We start from the raw sequence: 26,883 nt of genomic DNA, 5'->3' as shown, positions 1-26,883 counted from the left end.
GTAGCTGGCCTGAATATCTCACTTGCGCTATGAGTGTGGCATGGGCCAGCCTCCCAGATGCTGCTAGGACTGGCCTCAGTGTCCGACTTGTCTCTGGGGTCACCACAGAGCTAAGATACCGTGCATCTGCTCTGCTCAGACCCTCCACTTTTGTCCCTTGCCCCCACCCTTCATCCCTCTGCTCTGCGTACTCTGCGGCTTTGTTACTGCCATGCTGAGTGGGAACCTTCTGGGTAGAAGGTTCGAGAGGACAGTTTCCTGTAAGACCCACTGGCAATCTCAGGGGTCCCAGGTGACCGTAGGGCTGATAACCCATCAGAAGGACACCAAGGGCACACTGGAAGTGGTTGTCCTTATGGTCACAGTTGGTGACAGGCACGATTTTCTGGGGGAGGAGGCACACTTGGGATAAAGATCTAGGGAATGGATTGTGGGAAATGGGGTGGGGCCTGGGAGATTGCCCCCCCCTGCCCCCCCCCATGCAGTGGGAATGTCAGTGCTTCCAGTGACCCACACTCAGTGCTCGGGGTCACCGTGTGAGTCTCGGTGTTTCGGGACATCCTCCGTGCTGCAGATCAGCGGCCCAGCTTCTAGAGGTCCCCTGTGAGGGGACCTGCCCTGAAACAGGTTTTGTATTTTGTTTTGTTCGAACTGAGGATGGCACTCAGGACTTGGCTCCATTGCTGAACCATACCCCTGGCTCAGCCCCCAAGTGGGGATTTTAAAATTTAAAACCTGTCTGGCCTGAGTTAAGTCAGAGGACAGCTGGGTCTGGCTGATATCCTGTCCTGCCGGACATGGTCGCCTGTCCTTCACAGCCTCTCCCAGTCTTTGGGACAGGGGTTGGGTTTCTGAGGAAGCCTGGCTGGCCTTGCTTCTCCGTCTCCTGCCCTCTGTCCTCTGTTTCCCCTCCGTTGTCTCGGTGGCCTTCTCTGTCACCTACTACTTTAGGATTGTCATCTTTGTAGTCCTGTGAGCTGCCCTCTGCCTTTTGTCTGAAGTCCCTGGCTCTGGCTGGGCAGGCATTGGAGTGAGGTTGGCTATTAAAAACTATTTTGAGCATCTGTCATGCTTACTGGGCCATTAAGGGGTAAAGGTCTCGTCCCAGCTCAAAGGAAAAAGTGGAGCGCCTCGACCCATGGCCATTCATTATTGGATGCTGGGCATGGAGAAGAACCAGGTCTGGTGGGGATTGTGCATTGACCAGCTGGGCATCACCTTAGAAATGGGACTGCATTCTGTGGTCCCAAGAGACTCAAAGACTCACCCTGGTGTCCTCCGCTGGTTTTTCTTACCGTAGCCATTTTCTCTGGTGTCTGCTGGAATCAACCCAGATTCTCTCTACATGGACAGTGTGTTGGAGGCTTATGGTTGAGATACTTTGTGGCATTAACCATTCAGTTAGACGTGTCCTGTGCTCTCCTGCGAGGGAGATGCCACTGTGCTCAGTGTCTGATGTGGCGTCCCTTTTGGTCCTTGTCCCCAGGGCCTGGCACAAGAGCTCCAAAACCCTCAGAGTTATCTGAGTGTGGGATCTCCTTTGCAGCACACACTCTTGGCCACACCCAGGTCACTGCTAATGAGGGCATTTGGTGAGCTACCAGTTAGCTTCCAATGGAGGGTGATCCTCAGGGGACCCACCCATGCATGGTCAGGGGCTTGGCACTGTTGACTCCTGGGAGGGAAGGGGCCTGGAAGGTGGTTCTTTTTTTTTTCTGATGGCCAACAACTGAGTTGGTAGCCTGTGGTGCTCCACTGTGGGCAGGGAGGGTCACAAGCATGCCAACTACAGACACCTGAGGTCAGAGAATTGGTGTTGGAATAATGCGTTTTGGACTTGGGACGAAAACCCCAACAAACCCACATGGCCCTTCCTTAATCATGATGATCAGAACCAGTTAGAAACTTCATGAAGGGGTGTGTCTTCCTCCAAGAGCCGATTTCACATCTCATTGTTCACTCGCTGGGCACCGCTTAGCCCTGTCCTGAAGCTGTTTTTTTTCCCTTTTGTGCCTGGGTCGTGAGGAGGTGCTTTTCCACAGCTCAGGCCCCACTGACTCCCGCCCCATTCAGTGAGGTGTATCTCCATCCCCAAGGGGACAGCACAGCCAGGACTCTGTTTGGAAGTGATTAAAACATAACTGTCAAGGCTCTGGGGGGAGACAGAGCGCAGACCCGATTATAATTCAGAAGGAACTAAGGGGGGAAAGTAATTTTTTATTCTGGTTAGAGCAAGCTCGCAGAGCTAGCCGTGATCGAGTGCCGTGTAAGGACGTAATTAATATATGTCCTCCTTATTCGCCCGCAGGACTCGGAGCTTGCAGATGAGCGAGTCCCTAAAAATAATGGCTGATGCTATCTTTAAAAGCTCTTTTGTAATAATAGAAGATTAAGAAGGATGACCTGGAGCAGAACAATGATGGGGTGATGGGTGGTGTCCCCAAGTCAACTGCACCTCCTGGGGGTGGGGTTGGGGTTGGGGGTGGGGGTGGGGCGACAAGACAAGAGAGAACTTTTGCTTTCTGGACCAGAGAGCCTGGCCCATTGTGTATACTTCGGGTTGTTTGTTTGTTTGTTTGTTTTGTTTTGTTTTGTTTTTTTAGCTTTTGGCCTTTTGTTCTTGCCTTCGGACTCGGAGTAAGTCAGAGATGTAGATGTGAGGTTTTTATTTGTTTCATTTGTCAAGTTTTCGATTCTCATAGAAGACGCATCCTCTCGAGGTTTCCTAGCAGGACTGTGTTTGAGGAAGGAAGCTTCCGCAAGCAAAGACCTATAGAAAGGGTCCAAGTCCTTTCTAGATGTGAATTCGGTTCGTTTGAGACCTTGAGTTCTGTTCCTATCTTAGCCACTGGGGATACGTGCTGAGCAAAACAGCTTCCCTCACCAAGCTCACAGTATCCCTGGGAGAAAGACACAACGAGGGCCAAGTGAATGTGTGAACAGGTGGCAGGGGGTGCCTGGAAACCTCATCCCCCGTCTGCTGTTTCCTGCAGGGCAGTCAGGGAGGTGGCATTTAAGCAGAATTCGGAGTCAGGACCTAGGCGAAGATCATGGCCAACTGCCCGACAGCAGGTGCAAAGGTCCTGTGGTATACAGATCCTCGGCACATTCTAGTAACCACTGAGATGGGTAGGGTGACAAGAGCCTAGTGAGCATCCGGGGGAGCGATCAGAGACACAGCGATAGATGCCCACCCTGGCACCTTCCATGCCTGTACCCTCCTCACCCTAACACCCACGGCAGGTGGTAGTCCTTTGTAGGTAGGGACTGCACTGCATTCCTCCATCTTCACTGCCCAGGTGGTACCTGGTGTGGACACTCGTGTTCTTTTTTTTTTGAGACAGGGTTTCTCTGTGTAGCCTTGGCTGCCCTGGACTCCCTTTGTAGACCAGGCTGGCCTCGAACTCACAGCAATCGCCTGCCTCTGCCTCCCGAGTGCTGGGATTAAAGGCGTGCACACCACCACACCCGGCTGACACTCGTGTTCTTATCCTCAGGGAGACCTTAGAAATGGAGGTTCAGCAGCTGTGGCTTTTGGAGCTGGAGCAGCAGGGCAAACACAAGCCTCTCTTCCCTTCCCTTCCCTCCCTTCCCCTCTCTTCCCTTCCCATCCCTTTCCTTCCCTTCCCTTCCCTTGACAACTGGCAGAGAAGAGTCACTCTTACCTGTTGTCTTAGTTACGGTTTTGTTGCTGTGATGACCATAAAGACCAGCAGCACCTTGGAAAGGAAAGACTTACAGCTTGTAGGCTTCCTAGGGAAGTCAGGCCAGGAACTCGAAGCAGGAGCTTGGAGACAGGGGCTGAGGCAGAAGCCATGGAAGGGTGCCGCTCACTGGCTTGCTTCACACACTTTCTTACAGCACCCAGGACCACCCGCCCGGGGGTGGCACATAGTGGCCTAGGCCCTCCCACATCAATCGTCAATCAAGAAACCATACCACAGGCTTGTCTGCAGGCCAGTCTAGTGGAGGCGTTTTCTCAATAGAGATTTCTCCTCCCAGGTGACTCTGGCTGTGTCCAGCTGCCACAGTCATTGCAGTGACCTCAGCACACCACTATTTTTTTTTTCATTCCTTATGAAGTCGAGACCTTATCGTTTCTCACGGAGGAAATCCTTGATGTGGTTTGCAGCCCACAGTGTGAGAGCAAACCTCAGACCCTTGGGCAGAGGACAAGCGGGCATCCAGTATAAGTCCCCTTTGCAAGCTGTTCCCTCCAGCCAGGCCCCATCTCCTAGTTTCCCTTGCCCAGAGGAGCCAACCCAGTGGCCGGAGAACACAGGCCAAACTGGAACCCAATCAGCCAGAGAACTGGAGAGGGCTCCAACTCTGTCCTCCTGCCCTTCGGAAGGTGCTCTGACACATCCACGGGGCTGCAAGGCTGGGTGGCCTTTACCCTAGGCACACGTGACTCAGAAGCTCTGCGTTCCCTGTGAGCATCTGATTTGGTCTCACGTGTGTAGCCAGGCTTTTTGTCTACTTTATTGGGTACTTAGTTTTCTACCTTCCTATACCATACACCTGGCCATGGACCAAGAGGCACCTGTTATCCTCCATGGTCAGGCAGGCATCTGGTAGCACTTGTGTGTTTGGGTCGCTGCCCGTCTGAACTTCCTCTGACTCTGCTTTACCTGACAACTCTATGACATGCCTCTCACCTGCCCCAGGTGCTCCTGGACTGGATCAACGACGTGCTGGCCGAGGAGCGCATCATTGTGAAGCAGCTGGAAGAGGATCTGTACGATGGCCAGGTGCTACAGAAGCTTCTGGGTGAGTGCCAGGACCGTGTGGTGCAGCACCATCCCCCTCGCCCTGGGCCCTTGGGAACAGACCCAGAGCTTGGTTCATACCTCCTCGTAGCCGTAGCTGTGGTTTCATTGGCATCTGTCTTTATGGTTTCTCTGTTGGACAGTGAGCAGCCAGCCATGGTGCTGCAGCAGGTCCTCTTGGATGCTCAAGCCCTCATGGACCAAAGAAACAGGGTTCAGAGAGGAGCTATGCCCACTATCTCAGCTCTCTGGCCACCCTGGTTTCAGCCAGTGATAAGCAATTTCAGGATAGGGGTGGCCGAGGGTTGGTGTCCAGCAAAACCCATGTGAGAGAACGTGTCACTGTCCTGACTCATGCTTCCAGGCTTTACTGTCCCTAAGTTCTGTCCCCAAGTTGTGGCTGAGGATGATTGTGTTCCCAAGATAGGCTGATGGAAGGGAAGATGGACAGGTGGGCAACAACCTCTCCATCAAATGTTCCCGAGCTTTGCTGCAGGCTGGGTTCTAGGCCAGTGACTCACGAAGCAGACATCTATCTGCCTGGCCCTTCTGAGCAGATGGTGACAGATGTGGTGGGTCCAGAGAGTATAAAGGTCATACAGGTGCCGCATGGCCAGAGTGGGTGGCCTTACCAAGCACTGGGGGCTGAGCTCCTGGGGGAAAATGAGTGAACAGTGGCCAGGAGAAGAGTGGAGAAGATGAAGTCCCAGATGAGGGGTGGCAATGCCATGAGATCACGATGCCTCCATTACCCTGGTGTGGTGGTTCATGCCTGCCATCCCAGCACTTGGGATGCTGCGGCAGGAGGATTGCTAGTTTAGGGCTAGCCTGGCCTACATAACAAAAGCCTGTCTTTCAAAGAAAAGTGACGAATGATATAGCATCCGGACCAGCTCTTGTGACCATGTCTTGTGGGCTATGATGTCACCTCTGGCTGTCTTGGTGGCTGTGGGAGGTGGTGAGGTTTCTGGCTCTCAGGCTTGCACCTGGTTTCTCTCTTTCAACTGTTTGTCAGGTGCCTCGAGCACAGGTGCTGGCTGTAAAGTTTTCCCTTACCACAGCAGGCTCCCACAGCAGCCCTGCGGCAGGACCAGTGACCCAGCATCTCCAAGTGCCTTTTTACCCAGAGCATTTTACCCCATTCTTTTCTGACTAATTGTAATACCCCTACCCTCTTTTTTTCTCTCTCTCTGTCTCTTATGACATCTTTGAAGGGCTTTGGGCATCTTGTCCTTTAGGAGAAGGACCAATATAGATTCACCTGATCACTCACTTTTTCCTTTTTAAAGATGTATTTATTTTGATTTTACATGTATGAATGTTTTAGCAGCATGTATGTCTGTGCACTACTCGCATGTAGTGCCTACGGAAGCCAGAAGAGGGCATCAGATCCCCTGGAACTCGAGTTTATGGATGGTTGTGAACCGTCAAGTGGATGCTGGGAATTGAACCCAGGTCTTCTGGTGCTCTTAACCACTGAGTCATCACTCCAGCCCTAATTGCGCTTTCCTTAGTGTTTCTAAGTATGCCTTTTTTGTCAGGGCTGGTGCAGAGCCCACCACTTCACACTGCCAGAGGTACACAGTACCAGGGTATTGATGGTCATGGAGAAGGTCAGATCCTTAGCTAAGGTGAGGATGGCTGGCAAAGGAGAGAGTGGTGAGATTACTGGAGTACTGAGAGGCTGGGTAGCCATGGTGGCTCTTCTGGGGAGCTCACGGCCACATGCAACCACAGAATCCCACATACAACCTGAGGCAGGGCACAGGGGCTGAGAGAGGTTTGTGGAGCTGGGAGGGAGGCAGGATCTGGCATGAGGCTGGGAAGGTAGACAGGGCCAGACCTGGTAGACAAAGGCTTTCCCTCTCCATGTTACAAGAGCCACTGGGGGTTTGAATGGGCCTATACCATGATCTTTTAAAAAGGTCACTCGGCCTTCTGGGAGCAGAGTGGGTGGGGAGGAGGTTCTGGAGTTGGAGCTGCGTGTGGCTCAAGGTGCTGTTTGCAGAGCCCCTGGCTTCAGAAGTGGCTCTGGCCAGGGCGGACAGATGTTTTGGAGAGTAAAGCTGCCACAGAAATGGAGGGTGGAGGCTAGAGATGTGGACTGAGGCGCTATCGAGTGAATAAAGAGTTGTGGCTTTGGTGAGTGAGGATTTGGGATGAGTCTACCTGTTTGGAGCCTGGTGCCAGGTCAGGACTTAGGAGATCCCACTGCAGAATAAGACAGGAGTGTAGTCACTCGGAGGTGGTGTTTAGTACCTTGGGGACCGGCCATTCCCTGGAGAGGGGTCCCAAATTCCTCATTGGGCTGAATACCAGATGGTCAAGAGCAAATGTGGATCTTTGGTTTAAAATCCCCATCTTAGAATAAGATTCACTCTCACTGAACCTGGAGTTCACCAATTCGGCAAGGACAACTGGCCAGTGAGCTCCAGGGACCCTCCTTCTCCACCTCCCCACCCACCCCCATCTGTGCTGGGATAACAGGTGGGCACTGCTCTACTCAGATGTTCCCCTTGGAGCTGAGTTCAGATGTTTTTGAGCCAACCTGACTTGGGTGCTGTGATCTGAACTTGGTCCTCATGATTGAGCAGCAAGCATTCTTAATCTCTGGCTATGCCCCCTACACACACACACACACACACACACACACACACACACACACACACACATCCTTGCCAATGCCTTTTCATTGGAGCAATCCCCCAGTTGGTGCTGAGCCTCGGCATCCCAGGCAGGCTCTTGCTTTGCATCGCTATTGGCCGTGGTTGGCTGTCAATAATGCTGGTGCGTCTCCTGGTCCATCTTTGAGAGCAAGTGTTGTTGCCCTCTTGAGCACATCATCTTTTGGTTCCGTCTTCAGTTTGCCTGGCAGATGCAGCACTGACCTGAAGCCGCAGCAGCCGAGAATTGCAGCCGTGAATCCCACCCGGTTGCTTCCCCAGGCTGTGTAACGTGAGGTTGGAGGTTTGCCCAGGCTCCGCTGTCTTTGTATTGTGGAGTGGTTCTTATTCTCTCTCATTTGAATATCTCCAGTGGGTCCTTGAAAAAGCAGCTTGGAAGCCTCTTATGTCAAGTGGGTTGGACAGAGAAAAGGACAATGGGAAGAGTATTCAGGGCTGAAGAGGACCTTGGCGCTGTTTCTGATAAGATGTAAAGATAACTCACAGATTCCCCTGAGACTGGGCATTCCGGCAGTGACCTTGATGTAGGCGGTGCGCTCTCGGGTTTTCCTATGGCAGAGCTAGATCAAGTAAGGGGATGTTGGCTGAGCAAGGCCAAGGCTGATTTCAGTGGTGGAGCCAGGACTGGTCAGGATGAGGGGGAGCCAGCAAAGAAGTCTGGTGAGATCAGTGTGTGGGAGGGACCCTGAGGAGTATCACATGGGAGGAGGGGGGGGGAGGAGTAGGAGGAGGGGGAAGAGGAGGAGGAGGAGGAGGAGGAAGTATAATTTTTGAGTGTAGGTGTGTACATGTGAAAGTGGGCACGTGTGCTCCATGGTGCACATGGAGGTCAGAGGACATCCTCAGGCGTCTTTTCTCCTTCCCTGTGTGTCAAGCAGGGCCTCTTGCTTACCTCTGCTCGCTCCAGGCTAGACGGCCCACAAGCCTCTGGGCCTTCTCTTGAATACATCTTCACTCTTGCCCCTAAGGGAAGGCTGGGATACAGACATGCACACAGACACATCTGGCTTTTTGTGTTCTGGGGATTGAACTCAGGTTCCTACGCTTCATGAAGCAAGCAGGCTACTCCCTGAGCCATGGCCCCAGCCTGAGGGGGGTGTTTTGAGTGGGCAGCAGTAAAATGATAAGGATGGCGTGGGCCTTTGGATTTGGCCACATGGCAGTCACCAAGGCGGAGCCACCAGGGCACCCAGAGGAGCCGTTATTCTTTTTTTTTTTTTACTTTTTTATTATTAATTTATTCTTGTTACATCTCAATGGTTATTCCATCCCTTGTATCCTCCCATTCTTCCCTCCCTCCCATTTTCCCCTTATTCCCCTCCCTTATGACTGTTCCTAAGAGGGATTACCTCCCCCTGTATATGCTCATAGGGTATCAAGTCTCTTCTTGGTAACCTGCTGTCCTTCCTCTGAGTGCCACCAGGTCTCCTCCTCCAGGGGACATGGTCAAATGTGAGGCACCAGAGTACGTGAGAAGGAGCCGTTATTCTTGAGAAGGGATGCTGGAAACAACCTCAGATCTCTGTGGCCAGCCACGGTTCAGCTTGCCTGGGTTTGTAGTGCTCATGTCAGGGGGCATGGGCTGGGTGGGGTGGCTGTATTGGATGCTGAGGGACTCCTGGGCCAGCTGATACTCACTGGGACATCTTTAGTTTTTCCTTGTATGTGCTCACCCTCAGTTGCATGCTGCACTCGAGGGCCACCTTACCTTTGGTCTCTTCTATGTTGGAAATTGAGGCCATGACACATCTGCCACCCCGGCAGTCAGCTGATCAATGCCTGGTTGATACGGAGAGAAATCTCTTCCCCCCTGCTTTGTGGAGCTACGACACCATAGAGACTTAGGGCAGACAGTGGGACACAAGACCCGCCTCCTTAGGCTGAGCCATATCCTTTGTGGCACATTCATATATTGACATCGGTGCTGGCTGGTTTTTTATGTCAACAGCACTAGCTGGAATCAGCTGAGACAAGGGAATTTCGACAGAAAATAAGTGCCTCTATAAGAATTGGGCCTTAGGCAAGCTTGTAGGGCAGTGGTTCTTAACCTGTGGGTCATGACTCCTTTGGCAAACCTCTAGCTCCAAAAAATCTTTACACCTGTGATTCATAACAGTAGCAAAATTACAGTAGCAAGGAAAATAATTTTATGCTTGGGGGTCACCACAACTTGGGGAGCTGTATTAAAAGGTTGCAGCATTAGGAAAGTTGAGAACCTCTGCTGTAGGGCATTTTCTTAATTAGTGAGTAGTGATGTGTGTGGGAGGGCCCAGCCCATGGTGAGTGGGACCGCCCCTGGGCTGGTGGCCTTGGGATTTTATAAGAAGAAAGCAGGCTGAGGCCAGGCCTGGTGCTGTACACCTTTTATTCCAGAACCTGGGAGGCAAAGGCAGGCACACACACAAATCTCTGTGTGTTTAAGACCAGCCTGGTGTTCCAAGTCAGCCAAGATTATCTAGAGAAATGCTGTCTCTTTAAAAAAAAAAAAAAAAAAGAGGAAAGAAAGAAAGAAAGCAAGCAGGCTGACTTGAGGAGCAAGCCAGACCCCTCTATGGCCTCTGCCTTCCAAGCTCCTGCTGTGTTTGAGTTCCTGTCCTGACCGCCTTTGACGGACTACAAACCCTTTCCTCTCAAGTGACTGTTGGGCATTGTGTTTCATCATAGTAGCCTTAACTAAGACAACATCCTAAACCTCAGACCTTATAATATGGCTATATTTGGAAACACATTAAAAGAGAGAGAGAGAGAGAGAGAGAGAGAGAGAGAGAGGTGATTAATTTGAAAGGAGGTCATATCTATGCCAGTATGTCTAGTCCTTATGAGAGGAGACTAGCCAGGGGACCTGCTGTAACCCCACCAATTCCAGCACTTGAGATGCTCAGGCAGGAAGACGGAAAGTTCAAGGCCAGCCTTGGCTACATAGGGAGACACTATCTCATTTTTAAAAAAGGAGGGGGGGAGGGAGGAGCTTAGGAGACAGCCACACACAGAGGGACAGCCATGTGGGGGACACAGGAAGAAAAGTGCCAACACCCTGTTTCAGATCTCTGGTCCTAGGGCTGGGAGATCACTTGATTCTCCCCCACACCCTACGCTGAAGGACATGGCTTCCCTCCCTTCTCTGTTGCCTCTTCTTCTGCCAATCCAGGTGACACGGGACAAGAGGACATGCTGGGCCTTTGGCCCTTCCTCCTTCCCTGTTTTCTTGCCCCGTGCCCTGCTCTGCCCTGTCCTTGGATGCTACACAGCTGTGGGCCTGGCTTGCCATGCATTTTCATGTTGTTAACACACAGCAGCTGTGAGTGTCCCTGCTGGGACCTGTGACACAGGTGACAGGCGGTGAGACTCCATGGAAGCAAGCACTCTATCCCTAGAGGCAGTGTGGGACCATCAGCTTGTTTTCCCCATTACGCTCAGCTTTACGGAACCTGTCATGTGTCTGTTCATGGTCCTTCTCCATTGCCCTCTCCACTCTCTGTCCCCACCCCCACCCCCACCCCCACCCCCGCCCCCGCCCCCACCTCCCGGGTCCCCACTTAGGGCCTCTCTTGTCCAGGCGTTTCCAGCACCTGGGTTGGCACCTGTGTCCAGTAGCTGTTTGTTGAGTGAATGTGTGATGGGGGGGGGGGGTGCTGTACCGTGTGCAAAGGATGGTTGTATGCTGCCTCATCCTGCAGAAGAGCTGGCCCTTCTAAATGCAAAGGCCAGAATTCAAGGGGTCGGGGTGGGGGAGGCAGCAAGAACACTGAAGTCCTGAGCCCAGTTAAAACGTGTATGACAGAACTTTGTGGGAGCTCAGTGGGGTTCACGATCTCAGCGGCAATAGGGTGGATGGCAGCCCAGCATCCCTGGCTAAAGGACAAGGTAATCACACTCTAGGAAATTGCCTCCAGTTACCCTGGGTCTGGGCCTTTGCTAGTTGGCAGACGAGACCTGTCAGGAAACATCACATCTTGGAATTAAAGACTAGGAGGGAACAGGGCTCCCTGCCTTCAGCAGGTGCCCCGGGGCACTGGCTGCCGTATCTGTGGCTACCTGCTCTCACCTGCTGCCTTCCCCATTCCCAAAGGAAATTGAAGGTAGCTGGGTCTCTGGCTCGGTAATTGAATTCCAAGTGAATGTGACAATTCTTGCCCAGGCTCCTCCAGAATGCTTCCTGCTTGCTTTTTAGAAATGACACAGTAACAAACTCGGCAAATTTCCAATCAAACCTCTTCTTGCGGTGTGATTGTGACCTTAGAGACCTGGAGAAGGGGAGCTTCGAAGAGCAGAGAAACAGCATTAAGATTTCCTTACTGTGCTTATCAATATTTGCAGTCTGGGACCCCGGTGGACACATCCCCTTCCCATGGCCTCTGCAGCTGACCCAGTAATTTCTTCTTCTGCATCCTCCAACTGCATGCTCTGCTTTTGTTTTTAAAATTACGATTTATTATCGTTGTTATCAGTGCATGAAGTGTGGAGGGGACATTGTGTGCATGTAGAGGTTAGAAGACAATTTTCCGAGACAAAGTTTCACTTGGGCAACCCTGACAGACCTGGAGTTTACTGTGTTGTTCAGGCTGACCGTGAGAAATCCACCTGCCTCTGCCTCCTGAGTGCTGAGGTTAAAGGCGTGTGCAACCACATCCAGCTAACTATTACTATTATTATCATCACCACCACCATCATCATCATTATTATTATTGTTTCTTTTGTAGTCCTGGCTGTCCTGGACTTACTTTGTAGACCATGCTCGCTTCAAACTCATAGAGATCTGTCTGCCTCTGCCTCCCAAGTGCTGGGATTAGAGGAATGCACCACCATGCCTGGCTCCTAACTTTTATTTTTAATAACATTTTTAAAGGTTTTTTTTTCTTGAGAATTTTATACATGCGTACTATCTTAACATCATTTCTACCTTTCCAACCCTTCTCACATCCCCCACACCAACACAAGTTCATGATGACTTCTTCTTTAATTATTATTTTACTCTGTGTGTGTGTGTGTGTGTGTGTGTGTGTGTGTGTGTGTGTGTGTATGCGTGCATGCTCACTTGTAGTGCAGCTTTCTCTCAGTGGAAATGGCCTCCCCAAGTCCAGAGCTTCCTGGCCCAGCACAGCATCATTGGCCCAGGGGGTTGGGCTAAGATCCAGGACCCCTACTGTCCCTGCTCCAGCCGGGGCACAGGTGGCTCCAGTCCCTCCTGCCCTGACACGCTGCCTCATGACTGTGTCCTTGTCTCCGTAGAAAAGCTGGCACACTGCAAGCTGAATGTGGCAGAGGTGACGCAGTCCGAGATCGGGCAGAAGCAGAAGTTACAGACGGTTCTGGAAGCTGTGCAAGACCTGCTTCGGCCCCATGGCTGGCCACTGCGCTGGAATGTGGACTGTGAGTGGCCTCTGTGTCGGGAGGAAAGAGCCATCTTTTGTCTTTCCATGTTCTCAATGATCATCCCAACATGGCCTTGTGGTTCAAAACCAGTGCACCCTCTTGACTTGTTCTGCTGCCAGCGTCCAGGTGGCAAAAGACGCGGAGAGCACATGGCTAAGGGTACAATCACACACCAGTGCTCTGCCGCTCCCCCCACCTCCCTAGCCCCACCCTTGTCCTTCAGAGGTCCAGATCTAGGGTTCTTGTTTATTCACATGTTTGTTTATTTTGTGTGGGTCTGCGTGCATGTGGATGGAGGCCAGGGGTCAACCTCAGACGGCTTTCCTCAGGAGACATGCACCTTGTTTGTTTTGAGGCAGGGTCTCTCACTGAGACCTGCAGCTCACCAGTGAGGAGGAGCTGGCTGGGCAGTGAGCTCAAGATCCTTCTGTCCCCAACTGTCCAGTACTGGGATTATTAGCATGTGGCACCGCAGGTGGCTTTTTAAAACTCCATCTTGATTCCTCATGCTTGTGTGGCAAGCATATTATGGACTTGTAGCCCAGGCTAGCCTTGGAGTCAATCTGTAGCCAAGCTTGACCTTGAATTACTGGTTCTCTTGTCTCTACCTTCTGAATGCTGGGATTCATTCATTCATTCATTCATTCATTCATGTATACAGTGTTTTGCCTGCATGTACACCTGCACACCAGAAGGGGGCACCAGATCACATTATAGATGGTTATGAGCCACCATGTGGTTGCTGGGAATTGGACTCAGGACTGTTGGAAGAGCCATCTCTCCAGCCCCCAGTGCAAGGGGTTCTTGTTGGGACTTGGCCCCAAACACCCAGTGCAGTTGTACAAAGTGAACCCATATTGGTGTGTCCCCCTGAGGCAGATACCCAGAAGCCCATGCTAGCTTAGGAATGTCACTTGTCTGCTGGCTTAAGGGGGCTGTGGCATCATAGAGAGAGTAGGAAGGATTGAGCTGATTGAAAAAGCTGGTGGTTTCTGCCCCATCCATGTCCCCACCTCTTCTGGCTCTTTATAAGGGAGGTGTAATATGGCATGGTGCCAGAGCCTGCCTTTCAGGACCATGAACTCTGCGGCCTGCATAGAGAGCCCAGATTTTGGCTGTAGAGATGGGGCTGGCTCTGCCCTTGGTTTCTTGCTGTGACTTTGGGTAGACCCTTTTTCCCTATGTGCTGGGGCTGTGAGAGGCAGGTGCCCCACCAGCTGCAAAGCTCTCCACAGTTTCACTATAATCTGGCCAGAAACTTTATATTCAGAGAGAGAGAGAGAGAGAGAGAGAGAGTCAGGGCAGGCAGCCAGGGCCTAGAGCAGTGCCTATCCTTGTCACCCATCCCCATGGGGACAGCTGATTGCATAGTAGCAGAAGTTAGCCCAGTGCTCATGGTAATGACATATGTTATTGTGGTGGGTGTATGTGGCTGTGAGCTATCCTCCCTGCAACTTGCAATCCTCTGCTTTAAAAGACATGGCGCTTTTAAAAGTGGCTGCCAGGGCCATGCACAGTGACACAAATCTTTAGTCTTAGCACCCCGGAGGCTAAAGCAGGTAAATCATTGTGAGTTTCAGGCCCGCTGCTCTAGGCCAGCCAGGCCTATATAGTGAGATGCTGCCTTAGAAACAAAACAAAACAAACAAAAAACAAAACAAACAAAAAACAAAACAAACAAATAAACAAGCAAACAAAACAAAAACCCAAACATCAATCATCAACAACAACAACAACAAAAAAACCAATCAACCAAATAACCCCAACCGCCCCCCCCCCACCCCCAGACAAAAATAAAACCATGGTAGTCAAGTTGCCTTGTGCCAACCAGAAAGGAATAGAGAAGAATCAGGTATAAGCAGGCAGCAGCCCCCTGGGGCCATATCATCCTCGTCTATCTGAGGTCCCTGTGTCCTTCCCCAGAGGTTTCCTTAAGACGTACCCTAGAGACTGGTCCCCTGCTACAGCATCTGACTGAGGCCTCTGTTTTCCTTCCTCCCCACCCTAAAGCTATCCATGGGAAGAACCTGGTACCCATCCTTCACCTCCTCGTCTCCCTGGCCATGCACTGCAGGGCCCCCATCCACCTCCCTGAGCACGTCACAGTGCAGGTGGTGGTCGTCCGGGTGAGTACACTGGGCTGTCGCTTTGTCCACCTCCCTGTTCTCCTCGAGGCACGCCGACTTTTTCTTCTTGTAGTTTTCCAGCTTCCCCCGTTCCCCCACCCCCACCCCCACCCCCCACCCCCACTCCCCAGCCTCATCCCAAGAGGCTACCTTCTATTTTTCCCCTCTTGATAAAATGCATATCTCACCCTGGCTCTTCGAGAAATGATTGGAGCAGGAACAATGGCGTTGATTTGCAGAGTGGCACACGGGGTGTTGAGGTTTAATTTCCCGGATTTCTGAAGAGAACACTCATTTCTCTCCAAAGCCACCGAGTCGGAATTCAATCCCCTTGAATGTGCTTATTACTCACTGGAGGAGGCTGCGACCAGCAGGATGAGAGAGACGCCCAAATTAAAGGCGCTCCACATTTGCTCCGTGTTATAAGCCATCATTCCCCGTTATCTCTTTTTAGGTTCATTTCTCTTGATTTACTTAGGGAAGGGAGCCGGGACCTGGGGTCCCTGCTCTCGGGGGTGGGCATGGATCTGCTCTGTGTCCTTCCTGTCCTGGCCTTTCAAGCACACAGGTGTCCGCCGGGCTTGGTTCCTGTGCCAAATCTCACCATGTATTAAGCACCTACTGGGTGCCAGGCATTTGACTGGACTGCTGGGGACCCTGAGTGAGGATCATCTATTTTGGCCCCAAAGAGCCACCACGTCTGCCAAAGGGCTGAGGTCACACTTAAGACCTATGTGCCACTGGTGTTTACGTTTCTGGAGACACTAAGCGACACTCTGTTCTCCGAATTTTTAACTTATCTGTTCTGTGGTCTGTGGTCCATGGGGACCTGGCTGAGCCTGTGTTTTCTGAAGGCATTCTGACCTCTCTACTACCCTGGGAGCTTAGCGGTACCCTGCCTAGACGGCCCTGCCTGACGTTAAGCGATGGTCACCTGCCATTTCTCCCAGCTTCCCTCCCAATCAGGATGTTTGTGGTCAGCGAGAGTGACGCACACTCAGGGGGACCATTCCTGTGGCCCTAATCTTGGCAGCTAGCTCACAGGCAGAGGGCCCGGAAAGGCTTCCCAAGGACACATGGGAAAACGGTTCCTAAACCTACCTACGTCAGCCCTGGGCCCCAAGAGTACTGAGTAGGCTCACCGTCTGGGTATTTCCTTTCAGTCTTACATGTTGGTCCAAGACAAGCTCGGGATTTTGGAAAATCTGACCACCCCTGCAAGCCCACTCCAGCATGCTATGCCTTGACTGGGGTTCCTGGGTTGTCTTGGGGTGACATTGCTAGCCATTCGGTTACCATATTAATTATCGTAGGGACCACATTCATACCTATGCAAATGAGTGAATCAAGTACCTACAGCTTCCTTGGCCTTGGGCGGGAGGGGGCTCTGGCTCGAGCTGAGCTGAAGTCACTATCTATATTTCCTTGTTACCAAGGACCAGTCTACAAGATGCCTATGGCCAGCTCAAGGAAGAGTGAGAAGGCTGCCTGGTTAGGACACAGGTCCCTGTCCCTCAGGAGCTTCAAGGGACCTGCGGTTACAATTACTTTGGTTGGCCTCCAGGAATGCCCAGTATAAGCTGCCATCCACCATCACCTCTGCTCTCCTACTGGTGCCATGTGTGCCAGCCAGGGTTGCTAGGGTGAAATGCCACTAACTGGGGGCTCCAGGTGGCAGGTGGGTTTCTTCCCTCAGCACTGGCAGCTTCCCTCTTTGCTTTCTGTCTTGCCTGGGATGTTTCTCTTGAGTCTTGCTTAGTGCCCGTATCCCAGGGCACCATGAAGAGCAATTTGGGGATAGTCACAGACACTGAAGGGGTTTCCCCTGTGGTCATCTGGCATATACCTGTCCAGGCACGAAGTGCACACTGGGGTATGTGGCCCTGTCTAGCCTGGCGTCCTGCCCAGGGTCACCTGTGAGGGATAAGGCATGAAATGTTCAGCCTGTGTTCTCTACTTTGCTCCTGCCTCATGGCCCGTGCCTTGATTTGTTTGCTTTGGGGTTTTCAGAAGCGGGAAGGCCTGCTGCACTCCAGTCACATCTCAGAGGAGCTGACTACAACCACAGAGTGAGTGAACGGCTGCTGCCCCACCTCGGGGTTCTGTATCTCATGCCGATGGCCCTCCCGGGCCCTGGGCCTCATGGAAGCCAGGCTGCAAGCTCTGGCTTCAGCCTGGGAACACTGGCCTGGGTGAGCCTGTATTCCTTCATATTCCTTAGTCTTCATGTGTGCTTTTATTGTGAACGTACCTGCCTGCCTCCTTCCTCCACATACTTCCTTCCTTCCGGGTTTTCCAAGCTAGTCTCTCTCCCCTCAGAGGCTTTCTCACTCCTTATTTTGGAAGGTGAACTTAAGGGATGGTTTAGTCGGTCAAGTGCTTACTGTGTGAGCATGAGGACCCAATCCTCAGCACCTACATAAAAAAAAAAAAAGGAAAAAAAAATCAGGTACAGGGGTGGATACCTATATATATAGCCCCATCCATGGGGGTGGCAGAGACAGGAGGATCTTTGGAGCCCATCAATCTGCCTGTCTGGATCAGTGGACCTGCTGGATCATCTGCCTTCCAAGTGCTGGGATTAAAGGCATGCGCCACCATGCCCGGCCCTAGTTTTCCTTTTCACATGCCTATTGCCAGTTGCTCCCTTTGAGGGAGGAACCATGTGACACTCACAACTGTCCTATGGTGGACACTGTTGAGTCCTCTGGTCTCTGAGAAATCCAGACTTTTCAAAAACCTAGAGGAACTTGTCCCTAATAGCAAACCATAAAGTGTATATGTGTGTGGCCCCATGGTGCCCCGTGATGGATCCCAGGGATTCACCCCTTTTGCTCTTCCTGACTAAACCTGTTTTAGTGTTTAAAACATTGAAGGAACCAGTTAGCTCACCAGCTCCATTCACAGAGTCGCTAAGGCTGTGTGTCGTGTTACAGCCTTTCAGCTGCTGACTGGCACAGAACCTACTCAGGCACGGTGAGTGGGCTGCCAGAGAACCAGAGAAGCTGAAGATGAGTGTGTGTGTGTGTGTGTGTGTGTGTGTGTGTGTGTGTGTGTGTGTGTTTTCTGTCCTGCTCCGTGTAGTCCCCAGGGAAGAGCAGATAGCTGGGGGGGGGGGGGGGGGACAGGTATCAGATGGGAGTGAGTTGTGCCAGCACTGTGGGTCTGTGACTAGAGAAAGGTGAGTTCAAGGAATGGAGGGCAGGGTGAGGGGTTGGCAGCCTGTCTTGAGAGATGCCACACCTGAGTCATTTCGTTTCCTCACAAGCCTGTGAATGGGCTCAGCCAGGAGATTGTGCTAATCTCGCTGTGGCTGGTCCTGCGATACGTGTATCTGAGGGCTTCCCAGAGCCTTCTCATACTGCCTTTGGTGCTCATGGGTTGAGTTTCCTGTCCAGTTCCCTTCATGTTCTGAGCCAGTGGGGATCCTCAATCCAGCCTCATCCTAGATTCCTGTACCGTGCCTTTTATTCTCTGTGGGCCAGAGTAGGTCTTGGGTCATCCCTGGTCAGGAGTTTGCAAGAACAGACTCCACCTTCTGACCTTGAGTTGTCCAGAAACCTGTGCAGCTGTGGGAAGTAGCCTAAGCCATCTGTTGCGGTCTGCTCAGGGCAAGGGGGACCAGAGAAGACATCAAGAGGTGCTGGGGGCTCCACAGTCATTGGGGATGGGGGCAAAACCTGAAAGCAGAGAGGAGGGGGAGGGAAGGAGGGAGGGAGGGAGAGAGGGAGAGAGGGGGAGAGAGAGAGAGAGAGAGGGAGAGAGGGAGAGAGAGAGAGAGAGAGAGAGAGAGAGAGAGAGAGAGAGAGAGAGAGAGAGAGAGGTTTGGCCAATGCTGTCCTGACAGCCCACCAGCTGTGCCCAGACACTCTGGGGAGCTGCTGTGTGCCCACTGAAGCTGGTCATGGGAGAAGCAGGGTGCAGGTGGACATAGAGGATGCGTGGTAGAGATGGTGTCTCAGGGTTGAGCATCAAGGTCAGGCCGACAAGAAGATGATTGGGTAGAATGTAAAATCAGGCACAGGATGGGGCTTGGGAAGTTCTGCAGCCACAGTGGCATTTTCAGGAGCAGGAGTACCCTGGAGTCAGAGAGGGGGGCACTTCCATTGAGCTATTTCTGCTGGATGCCAGGCTGTTCTAGGCCACCAAGGAAAGGAGATGATTTTTTTTTTCTCTCTTCTGCCCACCCCACCCGCATCCCTATGGCCTCAAGGGCTGATGATGGATCACTGTAGAATATCAGGTACCTGCCAAACCTACAGAGAGGCCTTATGGCCATTGTGGTCCCTGCTGTGCACCTCTGGCTATTTCCTGCCCATTTCTTCTCTGCTATATGCACCTCTGGGAATGCACAGGCCTGAGATTAATTTATTGGTGCTGTCTACATTGCTAACTTGTTTGGGTTTTGGGTTTTTTGTTTTGTTGTTGTTGTTGTTGTTGTTGTTTTTGGGGTTTTTTGAGACAGGGTCTTACTACATAGACCAGGCTGGCCTCAAACTCACAGGGATCCACCTTGGTGCTCATGCCCTGTATTGGCAACTCCCAAATGCTGTGGCCTCTACTCATGGACTCCTGGCCTCTCTTCAGGGGTTCTGGACCTTACCACATGTTGCCAAGCCTAAGCTTTTCTCCATGACCCCTTCAATCCTGAGGCTTCTGCTACAATGGAGGCTGTCCCTTCCTCAGTGGGGCATCTTCAGGTCTCTCACAGTGTCGCGGCTTAGCTGCTCTCCATGACCCCTTCACGCCTTCGAAACCAACACCACCTGGGAGAGTCCTACACACTACCAAGTTCAGATGCCAGCCACAGAGGCAGCCTCTGACACACAGCCTCTGTGTGCTGGCCCAGAGGGAACAAGTCCCAGGTTTCACCCCCAGTGATGCTGGTCCCTTGTTTATCACGGCTGTTTCTGCAGTTCCAGATGACCAGAGCCATAGATTATTTCAAAATATCAAACAAATAGCCCCCACAGAGTCTTTGAGGGACTCTCAGAATCCCCTCCAAAACTCACCATCGAGATGTCCCAGCATTATCTTCTAAGTTCTCACAACACCTCATTAATCTTTAAGCATTCAGTGGCTTTTCTAGCCCAAAGCGCCAGACTCCCATGGTCACCCTCTATCTCAGAGGTTCTCAACCTGTCCAGTGCTGTGACCCTTTAATATAGTTCCTTACTTGTGGCCACTCCCCAACCATAACTTTATTTTCATGGCTACTTCATAACTGTAATTTTCTACTGTTATAAATCGTAATGTAGATATCTAATATGCAGGATATCTGCTATGTGAAAGGGATAGTTGACCCCCCACAGGGATCAAGACACAAACGAAACAAAAACAAAAACAAAAAAATAACACTGTCCCTACAGTGGCCTCTTCTGGGCATGATTGTGAGAAACTTTGGCTAGAATCAACATACTCCCAGTTCCCATGATTCATTATGCCTGTCCCCTCTAAATGATATACCAGGTGTCAGGGAAGAGGGCAGTTGGCTGTCACTCTTGTGCCAATGTGTGCCATCTGCCCAAGCCCCTCACCTTTGTTAAACCAGAGCAGAGGGGGACCCTGGGTCTGGGTACGGAGTCTGGTTGGCTCTGCCTTCCCTCGCTCTTAAGACTGGATCCAAGTGACCATCTGACTTTTTGTTTTTTGTTTTTTGTTTTTTCCCATAGGATCATGATGGGCCGGTTTGGTAAGTACCCTGGTTTGGGGTAGGACACACTGAGATCCCTGGGGACACAGGGGCCAACCCAGAAAGCTCTGGGGTTCTAAAGGTCGTGTGTGTGAACTTGGGCAGGAGGGGGTGAGGCTGTTGAGAGGGAGGAGTGCCAGTTGGGAGAGTGTCTCTAGCTTACCTACAGGGAAGGAGGGAGGAAAGGAGGTAATTGCCCACGCACCTGACCCTGTCCCCTGGACAAGAGAGGGCAGACAAGGGGATCGAAAACTTGTGGCTGCATTTAAATCCTCAGCGGTGGAAACCTGGCTCCCAGCTTAGGCAGGGAGGCCATCGTGGGCAGTTGAAAGCAGAAAGCACTCCACCACCATGGTGTGTTCTCTAGCCGGCAGGAAAGGGAGTAGGGTGTTAGAGGAGAAATGGAAGGCAGACAGAGGCCCCCAGTTCATTTCCAGATGTGTGCCTGACACTGGGGAATCCTTGGGGTGGCAAATACCACCTCTAAAACCCAGCGCCCTTCTCTGACCTGGCCGTTATAAAGAAAGGACCAGAATCACCTCCTCGGAGAATGGGCGCAGCTCTGATGGTCTGCAAGGTCTTGAGTGTGAGGGAAAGCTGCAGCCGCGTGCCCCTTGAGCCTTTTCTGATGGACAGGCGCTATGCTTGCTGGGAAAATCCACAGGCTTCTTTAGCACTTTGTTAAAGCAACTCCCGTTCTCCTGCTTCCTTCCCAGTCTTTATGCCACTATTCTTAAATACAAACAAAGGAAGGTGGAAGGGAGCCTCCCGTTCAGTCTTTGAAGGAGAGACAGGGTGCGGGCAGACACGGGTCACGTGGGACCCCTACCCATGTTCAGGTGCAGGCTAGTTTAGAGACATGTTTCTCCCTGTGACCTCCTCTACACGGAGGAGGCTCTGAACCCCTGGGGATTGCAGAGGCGGGAAGATGACGAACGGGGGCCTGAGAGTGCCTGAGTGTGGAGTCGTCACTTCTGTGTTTGGGTTGGCCCTGTTTCAGGTTCACAGGATCTGAAAAGAGTTGTCTTGGCTCGGGGAGGGTGTTGAGCCTGGGCCCAGTCAGTATCTGGGGAGAGCCCTGGCAGCTGGCAAGAACACCGGGTCAGGTACACAGGCCGTGGCTCCCAAGGGGAGAGCCAGGTGAGGCAGGTCTCGGCAGGCACAGTGCTGGGGGACATCTGAGGCCATGAGAGGCTTCCTTGGAGGCTGTACTCACTTCACTTCTGGAAGGCACTAGCGTAAGATGAACCGGGCTATTAGCTAGTGACAGGCAATTAGTTCCGCCCCCGCTTTGCGCTTCTGCTGACGCAAGGAGGTCTCCTAGTTACGAGGCTGACAGTCTCAGCCTTAGTGCTGCATGGCTGTCCTAGGATTTCTGGTCCCATCTGGCCTCACCATCCTGCCAGGGTCTGGCCACACTGCTACCATTGGTGCACTGTTTGTTGGTTTCCACCCAGAGGTTTCCGTTTGGCTTCTTTGCACATTGCTGGGGGAGGGAGTTCTCAAAACATCCCTTGTCTGTTTCCTGTTCGCCGTCCCTACAGTGGCCTCTTAAGATGCCCCAGACATCACATCCTCGGTGGCCCCCTTGTTTTCTTAACCTCCTGAGTATCCAGGCCCAACTTTGTGGCTGCCTCACCTTTACTGCTCTCCGCCTGAGATGTTCTCCCACTAAATTACCCCATGGTTCCTTCTTGAATTGACTTAACTGTCCCTCACCAGGGATTTCCCCTGCCACAAACCAGCATGTACCGGCTCTGCTACTTTCAGCTTGTCTTATTTATGTCTATAATCTTCTGACACACCCAGAGCCAGCCGTGCTCCCAGAAGCCTCAGCATGTGTGTGCTTTCCTTGTCCCAGGACAGTGGTGCAACGGGTATGTTTGTAGGCACATCCAGTGCTCAGAGCTCTAGAGGTCGCTCACTCCCAAGCCTGCAAGATCTCAGCAGCCCTTCCTGGATCACTGTCAGGTGTGTGGAGGTTCCAAAGCAGCAGGCTGACCCTCCAAGGCTGGGTCTTGCTTGGACCAGTTCCTTCAGCCTGTTTTGGCTTTTAAGTGTTGTGCACAGGGCCTGTGGCTCCTCGCTGGTCACTTTCCCATCATTCTAGCAGATGAAGGTGTGCCCAGGCCCTGCTCATCATCAGCAGCAGCTTGTCCTGGCTGAGGTGGGAGCAGGTTTTTCTCTCCCTGGAAACAAGTCTCCTGGGAGCTGGGAGGTTACAGCCTGGTCTCCATAGCAACGGCATTGCCAGTTGGCTTTTCTCTAGCTTGTGGCCCTTTCTCCCCAGTTCTTTACTCTGAAGCCCTTTCTGATGCTGTCAGAATTGGATGGGCAAGGGCAGAAGCGACTCGTCCCATGCTCAGTTTGCTGCAATCCAGTGTCTCCCATGCGCCTCTCCAGTAGAGCCTGTGCTAAATTAAAACTCTGACCGGAAGCTCACACCCCTGGTCACTGTGCACCCGGGACACTGCACCAAAGGATACAGCTCCTGTCAGCCTCCCTCCCAGGCCACGCTACTCTTGAATCTGGCCCTCTCACATTTCTCTTAGCACATTCTGTTCACTCTAGCTAGAATGCCCTACCCCCTCAGATCTCTCCAGCAAGCCTGCCTCAGACTTCAAGGTTCTTTCTTCTACCCCTCCATTACTTCAAACTCTTGTCCATAGGTGCAAATTTGGGTGCTGCCTGATGGAGTTGGTCAAGCCCTAGAAGCTGAAGATTATGGGCGTGTACCTGGGAAAAGTAGGAGCCCCCATCCTTGTCCCCGGGGTAGCACCTTGACGCCAGGTGGATGTATAGCTCACCGTGGTCCCAGCCTTTGCTCTCAAGAGGAGTCAGAGTGTAGGTTAAGGAGAACCTTCTAGTCTAAAGGCGACCGAGTGGGGCACAAGGGGCAGATCTAGGATGCTTTCCACTTTGTGCTCTTCCCAACTAGACTTCCCAAGCACAGGAGGGAAATTGGTGGGGACCCAGACATGCCTGAAGGTTGTCCCTGTGGCCTCGTCCCTACTTTTGATGCTCAGAATAGTGGTGAGGAACAGGGCAGGGTTATTCCTGCTGACAGAGCAAGAGCCCTTTTGGCCAGGGAAGCAACCTGAAGTCTGGCTTTTCAAGTCACTCAGTGGGGATTTGAACCCAGCTCTGCCCTGTCCCCACCACCCGTGTCTAGAGCCTCAGGTCCCTCCTGGCCATCGTGCCACACGACGTGTCCTCTAGGTCTAAGTAAACAGCCAGTGTGGGAGGCGCCTAGCAGCCGCCCACATAGCACTCAGCCAGCCCAGCGGTGGCCCAGCTAAATAAACCAGTGACGTCAAGAGTCTAGGCTCCTGGGGCTTTGCCTAAGCCGCTTTGCAGGGCTGCACTGCTTCAAGAGGGCTAAGCTCCTTTTGCCCCTTTACAGATTGTTTTCTGGGGGGGATAATCTGATTTAGCAGATTACGGAAGTGAGTGACATCTGGTGCTAACTGAGCGTGGCTTTTTGTCCCTACCGGCCCTTAGGGGAAGGAACTGTCTCCCTTTCCCCCAACACATACACATACATGTGTTACACATGCAGACACAAAAGATCCCTTCTCTCCATTTTGTCTCTCGCCTAACCACAAGGCTGAGGGAGAGGCCCTAGGGTGGATGGAGCTGCTTGCAGACCCTGGCCTGAATCTCTGGCACCTTCATCTTGGGGCTAGGCTGGTAGGAAGCTTCCTTTAGACTGTCCTGGCTGCCTCTTCTCCCAGGAGCCCTGGCTTTCTCAGCTTACGTCATCCTTCTTTGTGTTCCTCCTCAGCCCTCCTTATCCCCTGAGGTGAGAGAAGGCTCCCTGTGCCCTCCCCCTCCCGGCCAGAAGTCTGTGTTGGAGCTGGGGGTGGGGTGGGGGGGTGGGGGATGGTGGAAGGCCTCTCAGCTAGCTCTGTCCCAGGAGAACACTATGCCTGAAGAACCAAAAGGACAGAAGTCAAGGCCTAGGTCCCTTCCAGTGCTGCCCGTTCTCCCCTGCCCCCTCCCCCCTCCCCCGCCATTTTGCTGGCCCTGGAGCCCTTAGGTCAGGCCTCTGCTTGACCTGGGCTACTGTCACCTTTCCCAATGATCTGTGTCCCCCACTTCTTACAAATATTGGAAGATATTGGGGTTCAGAGTACATCTCTGGAAGGATTCCAGGTTCTTGTGTCCCTGAACAAACGGAGCAGAGGCACACAGTAACAGCCAGAGGAGACTTCCGAGCTGAGAACCAATGCCTCCAACATGCAGAGCTGGGCTTTCCTGTTACCTTAGAGCCGGCTTTCCCCTTATTTGCATAGCAAGGGTATTTTGGCTCATTTGCATAGAGTGGGCTTTTCTGAGCACACACTATCTGTCACACATAGTTCGCACAAATTCATGTGTTAGCACGGCTGTCTCACCAGCATCTTAAATCTGCTCCCAGGAGTGTGCCACACTGTTAGAATGGGCCCCAGGCCACCCGCAGACACTTTGGAGTGCACATGTCCTAAGCCAGAGAGCCACATGCAGATTTTCAGATTTAATTTTTTTTTTCTTTGTCAGCCTTGGTGGGCTGGAGGTGTCTATTGTGGTTAGGGAGGGGTTTCGGGGTTCCAGTGTTCCTCTTTGCCAACTTGTCCTTTTCATATACTAATTGTGTAGAGGACTTCGGTCCTTTGGTGGGAGGATGGAGACTTCTGTACAGCTTGCACACATGTGACAGAGCGGGTTATTCATTAAGGAAGAAAGAGATGGGATACCTCAGGGAGCAATGAGCTGCCTGCAGGTCTCCTGCAGAGGACACCAAAGACAGGGCCAGGAGTTGGGAGAATAATCCATCTCTCCAGGAGGCTTAGGAAGTGTATTTTCCAAGTTGCGACAAGTACAAGCCTGGACCCTTCAGAGGCCCTGAGGGGGCAGGGTGGCTGTTTCCAGAACATTGATGGCTGAAGGGTTGGGATGCAGGGTGACAGAGTGTGCTCAGCGATTCCTCCCTGTGCTCTCTCTCTCTCTCTCTCTCGCACGCCATGCAGAGCGGGATGCCTTCGACACACTTTTCGACCACGCACCGGACAAGCTGAACCTTGTGAAGAAGGTAGATTGTCTCAGCCCCCACCTCCGACCCCAGCCCGCCCTCTCGGGACCTGTGCCTAGGCAGACTCTGTCTAGAGTCTCTGCAGACCCAAGGCAGGCTGAGATGGAGATGAGAGCTATTGGGATTTTTTTTTTTAAGATTTATTTATTATGTATACAGTATGCATCAGATCACATTATAGACGGTTGTGAGCCACCATGTGGTTGGCTGGGAATTGAACTCAGGACCTCTGGAAGAGCAGTCAGTGCTCTTAACCGCTGAGCCATCTCTTCAGCCCCTATTTGGGATTTTTAAGGGTTGCCTTCTGTATGGTGCACGCTCGGCGAGGTGCGCCGCGGTGGCCGTGCAAACCAGACCAAATGTCCTGCTTGATCCCTGTTGGCACTGCGCCATCAAAACCAGGGCTGGCTTAAGAGCACGGGGCCTGACACAGAACCTTTTTGTTACGCCCATTAGAGAAGGGTCTGGCGTGGTCTCACCCTGCCGTGTTGGAGGCTTGGGTTTGGTAGGGTCTGTGGAAGGTTGCTGATACTGCCTTTGCCTCTCTGCCTTGACAGTCTCTCATCACGTTTGTGAACAAACACTTGAATAAGCTGAACTTGGAGGTGACTGACCTGGAGACCCAGGTAGGAACGACTTTGGTAGAGGGTCCCTTCCTGTCCTGTGCTTCTAGCAGCTCTCAACGCGGGGGTGCAGGTGTGTGTGTGGGGGGGTGGGAACAAGTAGGACCACCTTGTGTGTCTCTCAAGAGGAGCTCCCTGTGTGTAGCCCACGTTATTGCTCCAGCCAGACCAAGCTGCCTGCTGAGACCCTCTGCTTCCTGTACCTGTGACAACCAGAGACCAAAGGCTGGGGCCACACGGCCTCTGCAGGCTGAGTCCAGAGGCACAGTGTAGGCAGGCTGGCTCCTTCCCACTGCCTCTGCGGTTTCTGCAGGAGGGCTTCAGTGTTCTTGCGTCCAGAGATGCATTACTTCCATCTTCTGCGGTCTCCTTCTGTGACTGCGTTCTGCACACGGCTCTCTGTGTGCATCGTTGTCCCCTCCCCCACCCCCACCCCCCACCCCCCTCCCCATCCAGGCTGCTTCCCAGATTTAGTGTCTAGAGAACGCGTGAGTGCAGGGCAGCACCATGCAGGAATAGCACCTACCCTAAGGACACAAGGGCAA

The 26,883-nt window shown here is 52.4% G+C and overlaps 1 protein-coding gene across 2 annotated transcripts in view; it reads left to right on the top strand.

Moving 5' to 3' along the window:
• The window catches only part of PARVB (parvin beta), an 84,882-nt gene that overhangs the window by 45,779 nt on the left and 12,220 nt on the right, over positions 1 to 26,883 (top strand). For both annotated transcript variants that reach the window (XM_084749794.1, XM_084749793.1), the window contains exons 4-10: positions 4,668 to 4,770; positions 12,683 to 12,823; positions 14,837 to 14,952; positions 16,963 to 17,021; positions 20,625 to 20,644; positions 25,654 to 25,715; positions 26,273 to 26,341. In XM_084749794.1, coding sequence (XP_084605920.1) covers positions 4,668 to 4,770; positions 12,683 to 12,823; positions 14,837 to 14,952; positions 16,963 to 17,021; positions 20,625 to 20,644; positions 25,654 to 25,715; positions 26,273 to 26,341 — 570 coding nt within the window. The remainder of the gene's footprint in view (positions 1 to 4,667; positions 4,771 to 12,682; positions 12,824 to 14,836; positions 14,953 to 16,962; positions 17,022 to 20,624; positions 20,645 to 25,653; positions 25,716 to 26,272; positions 26,342 to 26,883) is intronic.

Source organism: Acomys minous (genome assembly GCF_964271855.1).
Source record: "Acomys minous genome assembly, chromosome: 12".
NCBI lineage: Eukaryota > Metazoa > Chordata > Mammalia > Rodentia > Muridae > Acomys > Acomys minous.
The sequence above is the reverse complement of the archived record's forward strand: the minus strand, read 5'-3'. Positions and strand labels throughout refer to the sequence as shown.